The following is an 18,797-nucleotide window of genomic DNA, read 5'->3' as shown; positions in this document are numbered from 1 at the left end:
TATTTATAAACATTTATATTTATGTATTTATACTTAATATAAATACATTTATATTAAATATATTTTATATAAATATATTATAATATATAATGTGTTTATATTATATACATTTATATATATAATAAATATATTATATTTTAATATAAATATATTTACCTTAAATATATATTATATATATAAAAGAATAAATCACTAAGAAGCTGTCTGGAATCTTTATGTGTATAGGCATAGCTTGTAACAGATGGAGTGTTACTACCAGGTACCCTGATGGAGTTCTGGAACTAGCCTGGGAGAGCATTGGGGGTCCCACTGCTGGCTATGCAGAATCTGATTTACTTAGTTAACTTTTAGTTCCCTGCTTCACCCACATTCTTCTCCATACATGCTATTCCCAAGGCAGTAGCCTCTTTGGATCCATTTCTCCAGAGAGAATAAGTTTCCTGTGGAGCTAGCAGATGAGTAGAGCCAGTCTGTACTTAGGATGGAAAGCTGGGATCTAACGGCTCCATTTTCAGCCCTCCAGCTGCCCCTCTCCTTGCACAATACCTCCGCTCTTGATCTTTTCTGGAGTGATGTTAGGTACACCATCTTGCTTCGCATGCACGTCTCCCTCAGTTAATTCACTCACCAGCCCTTCATCTTCATTTCCTTCATGTACACTAACCTCTCTCAATTTTACTGAGATGGCTATGTCTCTCCTTGTTGTATTGGGGTGGGGGAGTTGAGGAAAAAAAGGAAGTAGAAACATTTTCACTCTAGCAGTGCAATGCCCTAAGTCCCTAATGGCCATGCTCTTTGCTGCTGGACATGAACCTGGTGTCAGCATGTGTTCAGTTGGTGTAATAAGACAGTTCCAGGCTAGAGAGGCAGTGGTGTTACTTAGGAGGATAAGGGGAGGATCTGAGCCTTTGGACTCCCTGCTCCACTCAGAAGAGTTGAAAGCGTAGATACGTCAGGAGCACACAGAGCCCAAAATAGTGTCTCCAAGGTCTACTTCAGCCCCAGAGAGCTCAGCAGAGCTGCAGCTTCCTGGGAACACCTTTGCTGTTGTTTTGACTTTACGACAACAAGATCCTCCTGTAGAGCACAGGGAACTATATTCAATATTCTGTGATAAACCATAATGAAAAGAATTATGAAGAGGAGTGTATATATATGTATAACTGAGTCACTGTACAACAGAAATTAACACTGTAAATCAAATATACTTCAATAACATTTTAAAATATGCATATTTGTTGAAAAAAAAAAAGACTTCACAGAGCTCCTTTTTGTTCCCTTTCTTTTTAGTGATTTTTTGTCTACCACTCCTTGTCTTTTGCTCCTTCCCCACCATTCCAGCATTCTAGCTGCACGATCTTGTTTTTCTGCTTTTCTTAATGTCTCCATGTTTAATATTTTGGGACCTGAAAAGCCCACAATCAGCTGCCTTAGGTCACAGCTATGACTGTACGCGTACTTCACCTTTTTCCTGAAACTTCCAATTCTCCTTCTCCTTCCCCTTTCCTCTTCTGTGTACAAAGGTGTGCAGGGTTTCTCATCTTGAAAATATTTTCTCTGAACTCCGAGAACCCTTTAAGTGACCATCGTTTCTCATTCGCTCTCCTGGCCAGCTTGTCAGAAGATTATGTGCTTGTGGCCTTTATTTTTTCATCTCACACAGACTCTCACTTAATGCCTTACACTGTAATCTGGCTTAAGCCCTGTTACAATCTAAAACATCTGTCTCCAAAATCTCCAAATGATCTAATTTCTAGGTCAGATGTCTTTTCTCACCAAGTTTGATCATCTTTCCTTTTTGAAAGGCTTACCTCCTTGGCTTGAAAAACACATTACCCCAGGCTTCTGGCGCACCCTGTGTGTTCTCTTTTTCTTTTAATTCCACCCTATCCACTCCCTACAAATGGAGATAAGGCTAGCCCTTGGCTTTTAGTTGTCCTTGGATTTTTTTCAATATATATATTTTTTGATTTTTTTAAAGTCTTTATTGAATCTGTTACAATACTGCTTTTGTTTTATGTTTTGGTTTTCTTGGCCAGGAGGCACGTGGGATCTTAGCTCTCCCTGCATTGGGAAGTCTTAACCACTGGACCATCAGGGAAATCACAATTTTGATTTTTGAATGTCCTCATCCAATATCCTGGGATCAAAATTTCTGATCCTAATCTCCAATCTGTAACTGCCTTCTGAGCTTCAAAGTGATAACTCCAATTATTTGCTTAATACCTGGCTTACAAATTTGACTGACACTTCAAATTTAACATATTTAGCACTGAAGTCATCTTTCATCAGAAATTAATTACACCTCCTGATGTACTCAGGAACATCAATGGTGGTGTCGTTTTTATTTTCAGCTCATCTCAAAACATTTAAATCATCATTTACTTTCCCCTCTCACCTACCTGTCACATGCAATCAGTTTTCTTTTTTTGTATTGTCTCTCATCTCTCTTTTTTTTGGATTTTTTTACCATGCTAGGCAGAAGCCTTCCTTAACTCATTATGTACTTTACTATAGTTGCTTTTAAAGTGATCTTTCAGGTTCTAGTATCTCCCCCTCAATTTACTGACAAATCAATTGACTAATATTGTCCCCTTTCTTAAAATAAATTGAGCCATCTTGCTGTTTGCCCTTGTAGCTCCACTACAAAACTTTTCTGTGGCTCCTGAGTTGACTGACCACAAAAGCCCTTACAGATTTGAAGTTAAGCTGCTGCTGCTGCTGCTAAGTCGCTTCAGTCGTGTCCAACTCTGTGCGACCCCCTAGACAGCAGCCCACCAGGCTCCCCCGTCCCTGGGATTCTCCAGGCAAGAACACTGGAGTGGGTTGCCATTTCCTTCTCCAATACATGAAAGTGAAAAGTGAAAGTGAAGTCGCTCAGTCGTGTCCAACTCTAGCGACCCCATGGACTGCAGCCCACCAGGCTCCTCCATCCATGGGATTTTCCGGGCAAAAGTACTGGAGTTGGGTGCCATTGCCTTCTCCGGAAGTTAAGCTACTGGATTGTAAATCAACTTAGCTTTGTTTCAATGACAAATCAGCAGAACAAGGATAAAGCAGGTGGGAACAGAGCCTTGTTGCATTCCTAGTTCTTTAGGAAGGTGCATCTGATACTTAGTGGCTCTGAAAACCCCTGTGAAATGAAGAACTTACCTTACCAGCTCAGCGAAGCTCATTGCCCTAGTCTCAGTGCCTTTTCCATCTTTTGGAGCTTGTCAGAGGTGTGCCAGGGGAAGTGGAGATGTTGGCAGTTAAACTATTCCACAGTGACATTGTTTCGTGTTCTTTTTCCTGTTGTAGCATCAGACTTATCTGCAGTTTTAGTAGAGTGGGCCTGGGCTATTGCCCCCTGAAATACACATAGATGCAGGATATCAAATACGGCCGTTGCTGTGACCACGTCTCCTGCCTGTGCTAAGACAGATATTACTAATCAATCTCTTGATTGATTAGTAGACATTACTAATCAAGCCTCTTTTGTAATCCGGGATGTGGCTCCAGAATTCTCAGCATGTGCTTCAGCCTCTCTTACTAATGGTTTCATTCATTCATTCCATAAATATGAGTGCAGCAACTATAATGGATAGACATTATTCTAGGTGTTCCAGGTACTGCAAAGAAAAAACCCCATGCCTTTTCTCATTGGGCTTACATTCTAATTGAAGATAAAGGGAAAATGTAAACCAACAAGATAATCTGGGTTAGTCCTAAACTCGACGAGAAAAATAAAACAGGACAATGTGATTGAGAGTGACTGGGGGAACTACTCTGGACAGAGAGTTAAAGAAGGCTGCTCTCAGAATGTGGCTCTTGTTCTAAGACCTGACAGGAGAAGCAGGTGGTTCTGAAAAGCATTCCAGAGAGACATTGCCTTGAGGTTGGGAGCCAGTTTGGCTAGTTCCAAGGACAAACAGGAGGTGTATGTGGCTGGAACAGAGTAAAGAGTGGTGTGACAAAAAGGCAAGGGTTGTTGGTCTATTTTGTTAACTGTTAACTGTTGCATTCCCAGTGCCTAGAATAGTGCTCAGCACAAAACAAGTATTTATTTAATGAGTAAAAGAAGCTCTGATGTGATACAATAATAAAACCTGTTAAAGACTCTATCCCTACCTACATTTTCAGCCCACTATTTCCTTCCACTGACAAATAGACTATTTTTTTTTTTTTACCATGAATACACTGAGGACACTTTTTTCCTTCCATATTTTGCTTCCCCATATCCTTACCTCCCAGACTTTTTGCAAGTTTTACTATGTAACCCCAGATAGTATCATGTCTTATCTGTGAAACTTTTCCAACCAACTCAAAATAGAATACTTTCTCCTTCTGAATTCTTCAAATACCTGTCATAGGTGTCATTTGTTAACACTCAATGTAATAAACTGAACATTATTACCAACTTTGTTTGTCCTGTTTCTTCCAATCACTACTGTTGTTTTTAAGATTTTTTTTTTTAGTGTGGACCATTTATAAAGCCTCTATTGAATTTGTCACAATATTGCTTCTGTTTTATATTTTGAGTTTTTGGCTGTGAGGCATGTGAGATCTTAGCTCCCTGACCAGGGATCGAACCTGCATCCTTTGCATTGGAAGGTGAAGTCTTAACCACTGGACTGCTAGGGAAGTCCCCATCACTACTGTTTCTGAGGACAGGGGTTGTCACTTGTTTTGAAGGCTTGAACTCCTTGTGGTTGCTTTGCCCATGGTGGTTGCTGAGAGAGATTGTTTTGATGATCTCAGTATCTCCTCAGAGAAGCTAGTGTCTGTAGCTGGTGAGCTGGGAGCCCCCCCATTGGGTTGATGTTTTGTTTGTGAGTCAGTGAACCCCTTTCTGCTCCCTTCGCAGGCAAGGGCTCTGCTGGTCCCAGGAGCAGCCAGGAGAAGGGATGGGATGAAGGATGTTAGTCACCTTGACGACTCCCTTTAGGCTGTTGAAAATCATCATCACGACAAAGGTCAGTAAGTAAATTTAAATTTAAAAATCTCCTCCAATCTGTCCTCTGTACCTCAGAAACAAAAAAAAAAATCTCCTTTCCTTCAGTGCATCAATAACTTTACCTTCATATTCAAAGCACAGCAAGTAATTAATCTCTTGTTTGTGGGAGAACAAAGCATTGAATGAAACCCACATTTTAGATGTGAAAGAATCAAAATAAAACTGAACAAATGCAAAGCAGCAGCAGCAATTATTTATACTCCAGGAATCCAGAATTTAATAACCATGAACAGAACCTTGATAAACAGCAAGTTCTGGAAATAAAGTTTAATTATCATGCAATCTTTATCATTGGGTTGAATTAACTATCACCTGGGAACATCCTTGAAATACTGAAAGCTATGATGTTCAACTGGAGATACATAGGCTTTATGTACCCCTCAGAGAGAGAACTTCAAATGTGAAGCATTTATTAGTCACCTTGGTTCTACTTTTTAATCACTGCTTTAAAAATCCATCTCTTTAAATCTCTCTCTCTTTCTCTCACTGTTGGTTAAATAAAAGTAGCAATAAATACAATCTGCCCTGAGCAAACAGACCATACATCAATAAGTGAACACTTAGCCTAAGCTATTTTCCATGAGACCCATGAAGCATTTCTAATTGAAACTTAACAAGCTACAAGAAGCAGACACTCTAATCATCAGTTCTAGAAGGGAAATGTGAGCCTGGGTGCAGACATAGAAGCTTTTTAATTTATTTGGAAGAGAGTGTGACTGTATGCTTGCATGGTATAATTTTTTTTTAATTGCTGGAGTGTCATTGTTTGTTATTTCACATTTATTGAAAACTGTAGATGCCACATGTAACAGAATAGTAATGTCTTGTTCCGACCTGATGGCTTAATCTTACTAAACCACAATAATATATGCTGGCTAGAGTTGGGAATATTTAATAAAACACTGGAATAAATTTGTTGTGCTTACATTTTAAGGAAATTAATTGAAGCACCTTCATTTGAAAAATTTAAAACTTTATTGATTTTAAGTTTGTATGAAACAGCAGTGCAGGGGTGATAACTAAGTAAGAATAGATGTACCTCTAAGAAGATCTGAGTCATTGATCATAGGAGCAGGTGTGCCATGATGGAGGCATACCTGCTCTGCGTGCACATTTGTTTCATTTGAGCGTCACAAGTGTCTAAGGTGGCAGGGCAGACATGACCATCTCTATTTTATAAATAAGAAGCCTAAGGCTTGGAGAGACTGTCCCACCCAAGATCGCAAAGGAGGAGGAGCCCAGAGCGTCCAGTCCCCAGTTAGTCACAGATCAGGTCTACGCAACCTCACAGTGTCTCCACAATTTGTCAAAAGGGCTCTTTGGTGACCGGAAAGGCGTCATGATTCTATTTTGTCCTCGAAGGCGCTTGGGCTAAACCCCTCCTCCCTTTTCTCTTCACTGATCAGGGATCCAGAGTCCGCCCACTCCACCGGCAGCTGCGTGCACGGTTTGTTCAGATAAATTACTTGCCAAGCTAGAGCTGAAAGCTGAAACATGTGACTATTCAAAAAACAGATGCAAAAGGACAACAGAGGTGAATGAGAACTACTCAAAGTCCAAACCTTGGCGGTTCTCTTTCTTCTGGAAGAACAACCAACAACTGTCGTTAGACATTCACCAAGTCATTTTGCACGATCCAATTAAAGAACAAGTACTGGTTTGAAATGGTTAAAACATAACCGTAAGAGGGAGATGAAAGCAAAGTTCAAGGGAGCCTATGCGTCTCCCTTGTCTTCCTCGAAGGCGTCCTAGACTGGGGTCTTGCGGGAAGCGCCACTCGGGCTGCGCACGTGGGGCGGCTCTTCACGCGAGCATCTTCCTTAGAGACCGCAATGGAAAGTCCACCTCGGGTCCTTCTCTCCCAACATTTCAAGTTCCAACATATTTCTCCCCACCTTGCCCTCCCAATACAATCTCGGCCAGTTCCTAATCAACTCCAGTCTCATCAGTCGTTCTTCTCTGCCTCCGAGTAGGGAGAGAAGAGAAAAGCAGGTGCTTTTCCTCTGGGCGCACCCCGCTCCCACAGACCCCGCGCCGAACTCGGGAAAGTTGGGGTGGCCGCCTCCCTTCCCGGGCTCGGCGGCTTCTTCCAGGAGGGGCGCGGATGGGGTGTAGAAAGCGAGCTCGCAGGGAAAGTCCTGCAGCGGAAACATCCCTGGCTGCCCCTGGGCGCAGAGAGGCACAGGTGCTTTTTCTCCGACGTCCGAGAGCCGCGCCCGCTGCGCCGGGCCCACGATCGCGCCTCCTGCGCGGGCTCCCGCTCGCCCTTTGCGCCCCAGTCCCCCCTCGCCCTCCCCCTCATCCAGGGAGGCGGGGGGAGGCGCGGGGCCACAGGTAATCATTGCCAGCGGGGCCCGCGGGGGGAAGCGGGGGTGGGCGGCGCGGCGGGGCGCGGGCATAAAGGGGCGCGGCGCGGCGCCCGTGCGCCCGGCTCCCGCGCAGCATGCCCGCCCGCGCCCCGCCGCGCCGCCTGCGGGCGTTGCCGCCGCCGCCGCCGCTGTGGCTGCTGCTGCTGGCCCTGGGCGGTCGCCCCCTGCGCGCCGAGCCCGGCGACGGCGCGCAGACCTGGGCCCGCTTCGCGCGCCCTCCTACCCCCGAGGCCGCGGGGCTACTCCACGACACCTTCCCCGACGGCTTCCTCTGGGCCGTGGGCAGCGCTGCCTACCAGACGGAGGGCGGCTGGCAGCAGCACGGCAAGGGCGCCTCCATCTGGGACACGTTCACCCACCGCCCCCCGGCGCCTCCAGGCGACCCCTCGGCGGCCGGCTGGCCGTCGGGCGCCCCGTCGCCGCCCCCGCCCGCCACCGGGGACGTGGCCAGCGACGGCTACAACAATGTCTTTCGAGACACGGAGGGGCTGCGCGAGCTCGGGGTCACCCATTACCGCTTCTCCATCTCGTGGGCGCGGGTGCTCCCCAATGGCAGCGCCAGCGCCCCCAACCGGGAGGGGCTGCGCTACTACCGGCGTCTGCTGGAGCGGCTGCGGGAGCTGGGCGTGCAGCCCGTGGTCACCTTGTACCACTGGGACCTGCCCCAGCGCCTGCAGGATGCTTACGGCGGCTGGGCCAACCGCGCCCTGGCCGACCACTTCAGGGATTACGCCGAGCTCTGCTTCCGCCACTTCGGCGGCCAGGTCAAGTACTGGATCACCATCGACAACCCCTACGTGGTGGCCTGGCACGGCTACGCCACAGGGCGCCTGGCTCCCGGCGTCCGGGGCAGCCCGCGACTCGGTTACCTGGTGGCGCACAACCTCCTCCTGGTGAGTGCGAGGGGGCCAGGTGGAGGGCCACGCCGGGGAGAGGGCCCCTGGAGACGCCAGGGCAAGAGGGGTGTCTGACTGGGGGATGCCAATCAGAGGAGGTTCCATTGGAGCACACCTGTGCGGTTTCCTGGGGTTCACGCCCAGGGAGGGTGGAGGGCGCTGAGCTTCTTGGGTTTCCCAGGAAATCGTGGAGTCGAGAATGGGAGGGAAACCCCGCGGTGGGCGCGCCAGGGGACTGCCTTTTTTGAGGCCACCGTCAAAAAGAAATGGGGATTCGTTTCTCTCATGAGAAATGGGAGCGCCTTTCTCTTGAGGGTAGAGAATTCCTAGAGGTGAAATAGGACTAGGAGCGGCCGCCAGAGCACGAGGAAAGAAGTTTGCTTGGAAGCCACACAGACAGCATTGCTCTCTGCTAGAGTTTGTGGAGATGTCACGAGTTCAGTTTAATCCAATAAGATCTGCCTTGCTTGTGGCACAAGTTCACACTGCAGCAAACTCGAAGATGTTAAAATCGCATCTCCTGCAGAGCAGAGTTTCAACTGTCTTTCTTTGGAAGTTCTTTCAGTGGCAGGATTGAGAACTACATCCGCCAACCTTACTTAATCAGCAGGAGTGTGAAGACCCCTTGTACAGTCTTAAAAAAAGCTACCTAAGATACAGAAACTACTAAAGGGCGGGATAGATTGTGTACTACAACTGTATGTACGCGATGCTGTCTCCAGTTGGAAGGATTCCCCAGGGATGAGATTATTAGCCTGACAAAATTGATTTTAACACCCTTGTGCAAAAGGCTTAATACATTTTGGCAGAGGAGGAATTAATGTGCCATGATGACGACGTCTTCCAAAGAATTATTTCTCCCTTTTCTCCTTTACTTAGTCTTCAAGATTAGGTTCATCAATTTGAGGGTTCCTTTATAACGTCAGTTGTTTGTACACTTCTTACAGTTTTGTATCATAATAGAATATTTTATATGTATATGTGCAAACCTTTTAATAAATGGGCTTAAATGTATAACATTTGGCACAGTATTTTGGTGACTTCTGCATTTACTGGAAGACCTATTTTTAAATTTAGAATTAAGCCACATATTTTGAACAAAGTCAAGATGAAGACTCACTTCTACACACTTTTAATCGAAGCCATAGGTAATTGAGGCAGAACAGTTCCTGGGTCATTGAGTTGACTTACCACTCAGAGCTGCTGATAGTGTGTAATAAGGGCTAATTAGATTGTGTGTCAGCTCCAAAAAAACCTGCTTGCTACCACAGGTCATAAAAGAATGTTGAGTTTGTTTGACCAAAAACTTGTGATTTAGTGATTCCATATTGACATATATATATTTTTCAGTAAGATACTTTAGAGCAGTGGTAATAAACGTGTTCAGTCTGTCAGCTCTTTGAAGGAATCAGAAGACCCAAACAGCACCTGTTCATGATTGGTGATAGAAAACTATGGAAAAAGCTTGTCCCTCTTTTGGAGAAAACATAAGCAAATTTCAGTTCATGTCAGAAACAAGAGATTTGTGGACCAACTGAAGGACCAAATAGACTATTCCTGCAAAATTACTATTGTAGATTTAAATCATATGGGTTCTGTTTTTAGAATGCATGTAATAAACTCTGTATGAATATAAAACTCATCAATTGTTATTGTAACTACTTACCCATTCATTTCATACATAAGATAAGGAACTGGGACCACAGGAGCTTTCTGGTACTCTGGTATATTAAATAGTCAACACGCTTTTGACTCTTGTGCCCACTTTTTGCCTTTCGATTAACTTCCCAGTTATATTTTTGTCTCCTTACACAAAAACTTGCCAAACACTAACCATCCTTCCCAGTGGACTTTGTGTTCATAAGAAATTAGTAACAAATGGACAGTTGCTTTTGCTGATGTTGCAAACATAATTACAGTTGCTGTAAAAAATTAATTTTGCTTTCACGTATCTTTGGTTCGGAGTGTAGTCATTCTTGTATCTTATGAAGAAGTAAGTTGTTATGATCAAAGATGATATCTTTAATTATGTCCTATGAGATATTTTCATTCTGATGTTAATATTCTTTCTTGGTGTTTGTGTTATGGGGAGGGGAGTATGGAAGTTTTGATCTTATTTGAAAAGATAAATCATATTCCCAGATTTTGGTAATGGAACATTTTGGTGATATTAATAGAACTTTTCAGCCAGGTTTTAGGTATTCCTGGTAGGGGCTACTGAGCCCTTAGCACATTTATTTACATTTGGGGATCTGATGCTGGTGAAGGATTGATCTGGCCAGCACTCCTCCCCTCCCCATTCTGTGTTTCCACTAATTTACAAGTAGACTAAGGAGATGCCTTAGGGAGACTGGAAATTTGACATCCCCCCCCCCCAACCCTGTCTCCCCCCATCCCAGCACCAGATTCTTAAGAATCATTGTCTGATGGCCTGGAGGCATCAGACACAGGCAGGCCAGACAAACTGCAGGATGAATAATGGGATGGGGAAGCTTTGCTCGGAATGGAGGTCTTCCTGTTTTTTGTGGGGTTTTGGTACTGAGGTCCCCTTGATAGAAATAGCCTGTGTGTGTGTATGTATGAGAGAAAGAGACAGAGCCTGACAGAGCCAGAACTGACAGAAAGATTTCCCTGCAGAGCCCATGGAATCCAGACCGCTTTGCTCATCCAAATATAACCCGGAAAGAAGACGTTACTTCTCTCTAGCTTGAAGAGGGACTGCTGTGCCTTCGCAGCTCTAGAAAGATGGGTCTTAATGGCTCCTGAAGAACTAGTGTTAAGGCTGGTAGTTGGAGTCCAGCTCCAATGGTGCCTGGGAGTTTTTGTTCTGCCCATGGGATTCTGGGGAGGACCAGGACCAAGTTCGAGATACACATGGGACTCCCAGGGAGTCTTGAAAATGTCTGTTCAGGGAACCTGTGACAAAAAGACAACTTTTTGGGGGGGCACGGGGGATATTTACTTATTTATTTTGCTGTGTTGGGTCTTAGTGCGGCACATGGACTCTTAGTTGTGGCTTGTGGGATCTAGGTCCCCAACCAGAGGTTGAACCCAGGCCCCCTGCATTGGAAGCACAGAGTCTTAGCCTCTGGACCACAAGGAAGTCCCAAAAGACAACTTCTTTCACTTAAGGAGGTGGGGCTGGGAGATACTACTTTGGGCATTAGATACAGTACAGACCTGCCTGGTTCTGAGCATCAGTGCTCCTGTCAGCTGATCTGTCTACAGCATCTGTCCAACTGCTCTTCTCTTTCTTGACACACTTTCTTAGCTTGGCTTCCAGAACCTCACTGTCTCTCCCTTCTCTCAGCTCACTGGCAACTTCTTCCCAGTTCCCTTTGCTTATTCCTCCCTGTCATGTCTCTAAATGTTGGAGTGCTGGGGCCTCCCTCCTGGGGCCTAAGCTCTAGATTCACTCCATATGAGTTCTTTGAAGACTCTATATCCTGATGACTCCAAATTTTGAGTCTCCAGCTAGAACTTCTCCCCTGAGAAATTCTTCTTCTCCTATATCTGAGTGTAGAAGAAGAACTTCTCCTTCTCTATCTGAGTATAGAGCTTATCCTCTTTGATGTCAAATAGACATGCCACATTTAACATCCAAAAGCAAATTCCTGTCTTCCCCATCTCCATCATGGTAGCTTTGCTCTTTCAGTTGGTTGGACACCAAGGCTTAACTTCTTCCTTTCTCTTAAATCTTATGTTCAATCCATCAACCAATCCTATAGCTCTGCTGCTGCTGCTGCTAAGTCACTTCAGTCGTGTCCGACTCTGTGTGACCCCATAGATGACAGCCCACCAGGCTTCCCCGGCCTTGGGATTCTCCAGGCAAGAACACTGGAGTGGGTTGCCATTTCCTTCTCCAGTACATGAAAAGTGAAAGTGAAGTCGCTCAATCGTGTCTGACTCTTAGTGACCCTGTGGGCTGCAGCCTACCAGGTTCTTCATCCGTGGGATTTTCCAGGCAAGAGTACTGGAGTGGGTTGCCATTGCCTTCTCCAGCCTATAGCTCTACTTACCTTCAAAATGTATACAGAATCCAGCCACTTCTCTCTTTATCTAAAACTCCAGGTCCAAGCCCCCATCACATTCTGCCTGGATCACTGGAACAGCCTAATGACGGATGTCCTTGCCTCTGCCCTTGCTCCTTGCAGTTTGCCATGGCAGATATTCCCAAGGATATCATTATGAATGAACAGGATAAAGTCCCCTGTTTATTAAAATCACATTTTTTTTCTTTAAGAACTAGCTCACATGCTCCCTTTGGCCCTACACTCAAATGCCATCTGTTCCTTCTGTGGAACCCACAGTGCTTCACTCTGATGCCCCCTACCACACTTTTTCTTTCATTTAATCATTTGCTTCACTAGCCAGGTAATTCCTTAAATGAGGAAAACACATTCACTTCATCTATCCTAAAATGCCATCTTGCCCTTGGTAAGTGCTAAGTAAGTGACTTCTGGCTATTTAACAGCCTGACTTTGCCCTTATAAACTCATGTTCCTAAGATCTGTTCTCTTCATCAATTTTCTAGCCACTTTCTTATGGGACAGGGAGTATTAAATCCTAATCAGATAGTAAGATCAGTAACTATAATGGTGCAGAATCTGACATTTTCAGTAAAAATTTAAGGGTCATCATCACATGTATGACTCCATTGTAAAAGTTTCCAAACAACTTAAAACTGTCTATAATCACTATGAAACATTATGACAAAGTTTTCAGAATGGGAGATGGGGGAATTCTCCTGGCTGGTTTTAGGAGCATGTATTGGAAGTGGCTTTGTTATCTGGTTGAGCTGTCCTTCCCCAAGTAATAGTGGAGGCAATTTATCTATTAGATACATGTTCGAATTATAAGGCTATGTACTTTTGTGAAGCACTTTACCAATTTTCCGCTCATTAAAACTTTTTGGTACATTGCTGGAATAATCAACTGAGTTGAATGTTAATGTATTTTATAGACTACTGAATTCAATAGTGTATTTAATCAGAAATGGTTAAAATATCTCCTGAAGAGCTTGACTCACTCTTCTTTGAATATCTGATTGAACACAATGTTTTTTGAAGGTCACAGTCAAGTCCAAGAAAAATTTAAGAATAGGAAAAAAACTAATAAAATAATTTCAAAATCAAAGTAGTGTTTAACAATATCAATTCTTTTGAGTTGAAGAGGGAATACTAAGCATTCAAATAATGCCAATGTGCATTTCTCAAGTACAAAATGACTAAACGCACAATCTGAATATAGTAGTTAGTCATAAAGTTTGCACACAGAAGTCTTCTGAGTTATCTTATTTTTTCAAACAACATGATGTTCCAAGCCAGAATTTTAAAATTAATTTGTACAAAAAGTATGTTTCTTTGTAATTATTTCAGCAGCATTTGACTAGATTTTCAAATCAGTTTTGAAATCACCTACTTTACATAAAACATATTACCAAATACCTTTTCTGGATGTTTAAAAGGAATGTTATCTTTTTAAGGCATAAAGGAAATTTTAGGTCTAGGAAGAGAATAAAAAACAAAATTGGGAGGACGAGAAATAAAGAGAGGGTAAGTAAAAATGCATACGGTTTCTGAATCCTTCAAGATCCACATCTCAGGAAACTACAAAGTGATACTTGCAATCTCAGTTGCTCAGTTGTGTCCAGCTCTTTGTGACACCACGGACTGCAGCACTCTAGGCTTCACTGTCCATCACCAACTCCTGGAGCTTGCTCAAACTCATGTCCATCAAGTCAGTGATCTATATTTAAACAGATAAGCATAATTTAAACATATAATTATGCTTTGTTTATAGAATTATGTATTTATGTGATTAAAAATAATTTAAGCATATATTTAAACAGATAAGCATAATATATTTAAATAGATAAGCTTAACTACCTTTTATATGCTCTATCTTGATATATTCTGGGTACAGAGATAAACTAAAGTATCACCATGGCTCTTCTATCTTGGGATAAACTCTTATTTATCCTTCAAAGACTTGACTCAAGTACTCCCCTTTTGTAGTAACAAGAGGCAGAGAATCATTTACTCATTTGTGGCTCTTTGAGGCCACAGACTGTATATCATATTTTTTTTTAGCACTTATCTGAGTCCTTGGAGCAGAAGAAATACTGATACCAGTTTTAATGAATGAATAAACACAGATATAAAATAATCTTTACTTATTTCACTATGTCCTTCTTTTCTTTTTTGTAAATTGAATATCTGCAATCTGCTTTCTCACCCAGTATCTGGGAAGGAGTTTTAAAAAGTGAGGAAGAGCAAAGGAAACAATTTCTACCCAGACAGGAATGTGACCTTTGTGCATTTCCAAGGCAGATAATATCTCCATTTTCATCCAGTGGATGGGGGATAGGGAAGGAGGAGTATGTGACCTTGTGGGAGCTTCACCTGAAGGCTGCACCATCTCTTGCACTCACCTCCCATTGACAGAATTCAGTCACGTGGTGCAGGGAGCGGAGGCGTATGCAGCTGCGGAGCTGTGTGCTCAGCAAATCAATTGGGAACAGGTCATTAAGGACAAGCGGTGATCTCCCCCACACTGTCCACCTCTCAGATACATTGTGAGAATTAAAACAAAATCAGGTATGTCAACATGTTCTGAAAAATGTAAAGAGCTCTACAAAGGTGAGGTATGAATCTTTATAGTCAATAAAAGCAAAAGAACTTGAGAAGTGATCCTCTTGAGCTGTTTAGATGAAAGGAATTAGACAAATGCGTTAGAAATTGTTGCCTCACTTAACTTCATTCGTAACCCTCAGCATTCAGTGGGACAGTCTTTGCAGTTATTTCAGCAGCATTTGACTAGATTTTCAAATCAGTTTTGAAATGACCTATTTTACAATAAAACAAGTACCTTTTCTTGATGTTTAAAGGAAATCTACTAAAATTTATGACTGATATAATTTGGTATATTGACTTAAGATAAATGTTTAGTCAACTTGCATGGCTCCAGTCTGAATAGATTTTTTTTTCTTAATAACATTATTTGCAGTATGGATGTCAGAACATCAGCCATGAACCAGTATCATTTATAGTTTGACAAAATAGTCAAGGTAAACTGAAACCAGTTTTATACATTAAGCCTTCCCTGGTGGCTCAGATGGTAAAGAATCTGGCTGCAATGCACAGACCCAGTTTCGATCCCTGGGTTGGGAAGATCCCCTGGAGGAGGGAATGGCAACCTGCTTCAGTATTCTTGCCTGGAGAATCCCATGGACAGAGGAGCCTGGTGGGCTACAGTCCATGGGGTCATAAAGAGTCAGACACAACTGAGTGGCTAATGCTTTAAACATAATTTGAACAGACATTATTTCTATGTCTGTAAATGCACTATTATTTGATAATTAGAATAAAAAGGCAACAGAGGAATCTTAGGTCAGATTTCTTCTCTGGACCAACTCCTTGCAGTTGTCCTGGGATCCTCTGGCTTCTGCTCAACTATTTCTAGCAAAAGCAACCCAGCTTCTCTGAAGTAGCCCACTTGATTTTATCTTTCATATTGATTAGAAACCTGCCTCTATAGAGGACTCACCCCTGGTTGTGTCTGCCTTCCTCGTGTCAAAAAATAAAATTGTTTTTTGTGGAGACAGCTTTTCAAATATCTGAAAAGGCCACTATGTTCTTCCTAAGTATTTTCTCCTTTATTCACATTCCGGGTCAGGCCTCCAAGAATTAGAGGGAGCTGCCATTTAGTCAGGGCTCCTTCTTGGGGAGATGCAGTGGGAGAGACAGGAAGGTGGTTGAATTCTGAGAAAGCAAATGTGACCCTTGAGAGGCCTCTTTATCTTCTGACCCTTGAGGAGAAGGTGGGGAGGGAGAAGGAACAATTGACCTTTCTATTAATATCTCCCCAGGGGGGTGTGTCTTTGAGGAACAGTGCAGAATGGAGTTGGCTGTCTGTGGGACCTGCCCATGGCCATTGTCCTTACCAAGGGGCTGCGGATGGTGGAGATGACTGAGGACACCTGGAGTTGGAAGGGTGTTCTGGGTTCTGTGTCCTGGGGGCCATTGCGCAGCCACACCAGGTGAAGCAATGCCCAATTCATGCCACAGGATCAGTGGCTGGAGGGGCAAAGGGAAGGACGCGGAGGCTTCTCTTAAGATTTGATGTGCAAACCAAGTTTCAGCTGCCCCCAGGATTCAGCACATATTTCTTGTTCTGGACACTGGATCCTTACCCTACTGTCCAAGATTGCATTGACGGCTTTGGTTGTCACCTTCCTGTGGACTCAGATTGGTGTGAGGTCAGCTAAAACCTCTCAGGTTTTAAAATTTTTCCCTGTGTGAATTGCTCTTAAACCAGATTTTCCCTGTCATCTCCTTTTGTTGTTTATTTTTGAACTTTTAATCTTATTAAATTTCATCCTCAATATGTAAAGGTGAGAGGAGGATTATGACAGATGGTGAATACTTCTTAAAAATTGAACATCACCTAAATATATTAGGGTGAGCAGTTAAAGGAGTAGCAGTGCGCAAGTATAGTGGAATAGTGTTGGCCATTAAAAAGTTAATGTATGGTGATTAAAAAGTTGCTCATGGTATGTTAGTAAGAGAAAAATGCCATTTGCTGTATTATGCTTCTTACATATCTTAGCTGTGTGAGTGAGTGTGAATGAGTAGAGAGCATTCTCCAGTTGTCGCCCTTTACCCCAGCTTTTTTCCTGACATGCCAAGCCTAGATTTGCTATCCCTGCTTTCTGCTCCATAAAATTCTGTCCTGCCTGTCTTATAATATTTCACATATTTTATTGAAATAATTTGTTTCTTGGTCTTCCCCCTGCAAAGATCTCAGCTTTGTGATGCCAGGAGTCATGTTTATATCGCTTACCATTTGGGGGTGTTTCTAGATAGTGTTACAGGTAAATTTTTTTTTTCTTCTGATTGTCTGGGTTTTTTTCCCCTAATTGTTCTATAAGCAAAATGTGGTACTTTTGTGGTGGAGAAGTCATAAGAAATGTTTCTGGGAAAAGATGGCAGATTGAATTTACCCATCGAATTTTTCTCTCTTGAAACCCCATTAAACTTCAGTAACTGTTGGTTGCTCAGTTGTGTCCAACTCTTTGTGACCCCATGGACTGTAGCCTGCCAGGCTCCTCTGTCCATGGAATTCTCCAGGCAAGAATACTGAAGTGGGTAGCCGTTCCCTCTCCAGGGGAACTTCCTGACCCAAGGATAGAACCTGGGTCTCCTGCTTTGTAGGCAGATTCTTTACCATCTGAGCCACCAGGGAAACCCTTTAATAAAGTGACCATTAGCAAAGAAACAGTTAAAACAAAGAAAGGGGAATGGGCAAGAGGAGGGAAGGAGGGAAGGAGGGAAGGGAGACGGAGGAAGACATAGAGTGAAGAGAACTGTGGAAACAAAACTTTAAAAGCTCAGAAGCAGATGGTGGCGTATTCCTGACTCAGTGGATCCGTGCAAGCTGACTACTAGATTGGCTGTGGGAGAAGCCAAGAACCAATCCTACGATTGCAGATTCTCAGAGAATAGCAAGACCAGGTGCTCTGGAAAGGGTGCTGAAGGGTGTGGGTGCTAAAATGAGAACTGGTTGAAAGCTGTGTAAGAAACAGCTTGATTTCCGGATCTTATCCCCATCATCCCCACTGCTGGGCGTATGTCACTTCTCCACTTAAGGAGAAAACTCAAAGTGGATTTTCTGGAGTGTATAACATGGAAAGCATCTGGACTGAGGGACCTCAGGCATATTTGAGGGCATGAGCACCACGCTGGAAAAAGGGACTAAGTGAACATATGAGCCTGGAAGTGGAGACCCGCACCCCCTTTCCCGGCCCCTCTTTTTATTCCATCCCCAGCCCTTCTTGCTCAACAGGCTCTTGGAACATTGGCCATGTGACTTCTGCTCTCCAGGTAGGGACTGGAAGCATCTTCTCCTGGGAATCTGATGAGCTCATGTGGAAAGACCTAAGACACTGGTCCTAAAGGTTCCACAACAAAATGGCAGAGACAGAGCACTCCACAGTGAAGCTTGCAGTCAACACACCCCACCCACATGTTCCAGCCGGGGTTTTTGTTTCTCATTCTTAAACATGAGTAGACAATTAGGAATCAGCAGGATCTGAGGAAAGTGTCTAACATGAAAGACTGAGACCCACCTAAATAGAGAGGAAAAAAAGCAACTTTGGGGGGAGAAAACTTGGAGGAAACTGAGACTATATGGGGAGAAAAAAAGCTAAAAGGAAAAAGACAGTCAAAAGATAAAAATTCTAGTTATAAAAATAAGGAAGTCATAGGATGTAATGAACAGCTTTGTGATTACAGTTAGTACTGTGTTGTGTATTTGAGAATGCTAAGGGAGGTTGATCCTAAAAGTTCTTGTAAGAAAAAAAACTGTAACTGTGTTTGGTGATAAATGTTGATTAGACTTATGGTGATGGTCATTTCATAATATAGGCAATCTATGTTGTGTACCTGAAGCTAATATAACATTATATGTGAATTATATCTCAGTAAAGAAAAATAAATTTTAAGAAACCTCAGTAAACTCTTAAAGAGTTAAGAG

General features: G+C 43.3%; 1 protein-coding gene across 6 annotated transcripts in view; it reads left to right on the top strand.

Annotated features, from left to right (window-relative positions):
* Positions 1 to 4,850: 4,850 nt before the first annotated feature.
* KL (klotho) overlaps positions 4,851 to 18,797 on the top strand; it is a 55,491-nt gene continuing 41,544 nt past the window's right edge. For 5 of the 6 annotated variants that reach the window (XM_086329409.1, XM_086329408.1, XM_086329412.1 and 2 more), the window contains exon 1: positions 7,422 to 8,258. In XM_086329409.1, coding sequence (XP_086185535.1) covers positions 7,440 to 8,258 — 819 coding nt within the window. In that variant the 5' untranslated portion in view covers positions 7,422 to 7,439. Of the gene's footprint in view, positions 4,956 to 7,421; positions 8,259 to 18,797 lie in introns of those variants that run through there. The other variant, XM_086329410.1, reaches the window with a different exon arrangement.

Source organism: Bos grunniens, chromosome 12, assembly GCF_055505025.1.
Source record: "Bos grunniens cultivar Pamir isolate PY7600 chromosome 12, Bosgru_T2T1.0, whole genome shotgun sequence".
NCBI lineage: Eukaryota > Metazoa > Chordata > Mammalia > Artiodactyla > Bovidae > Bos > Bos grunniens.
This window is presented reverse-complemented; position numbering and strand designations above follow the sequence as displayed.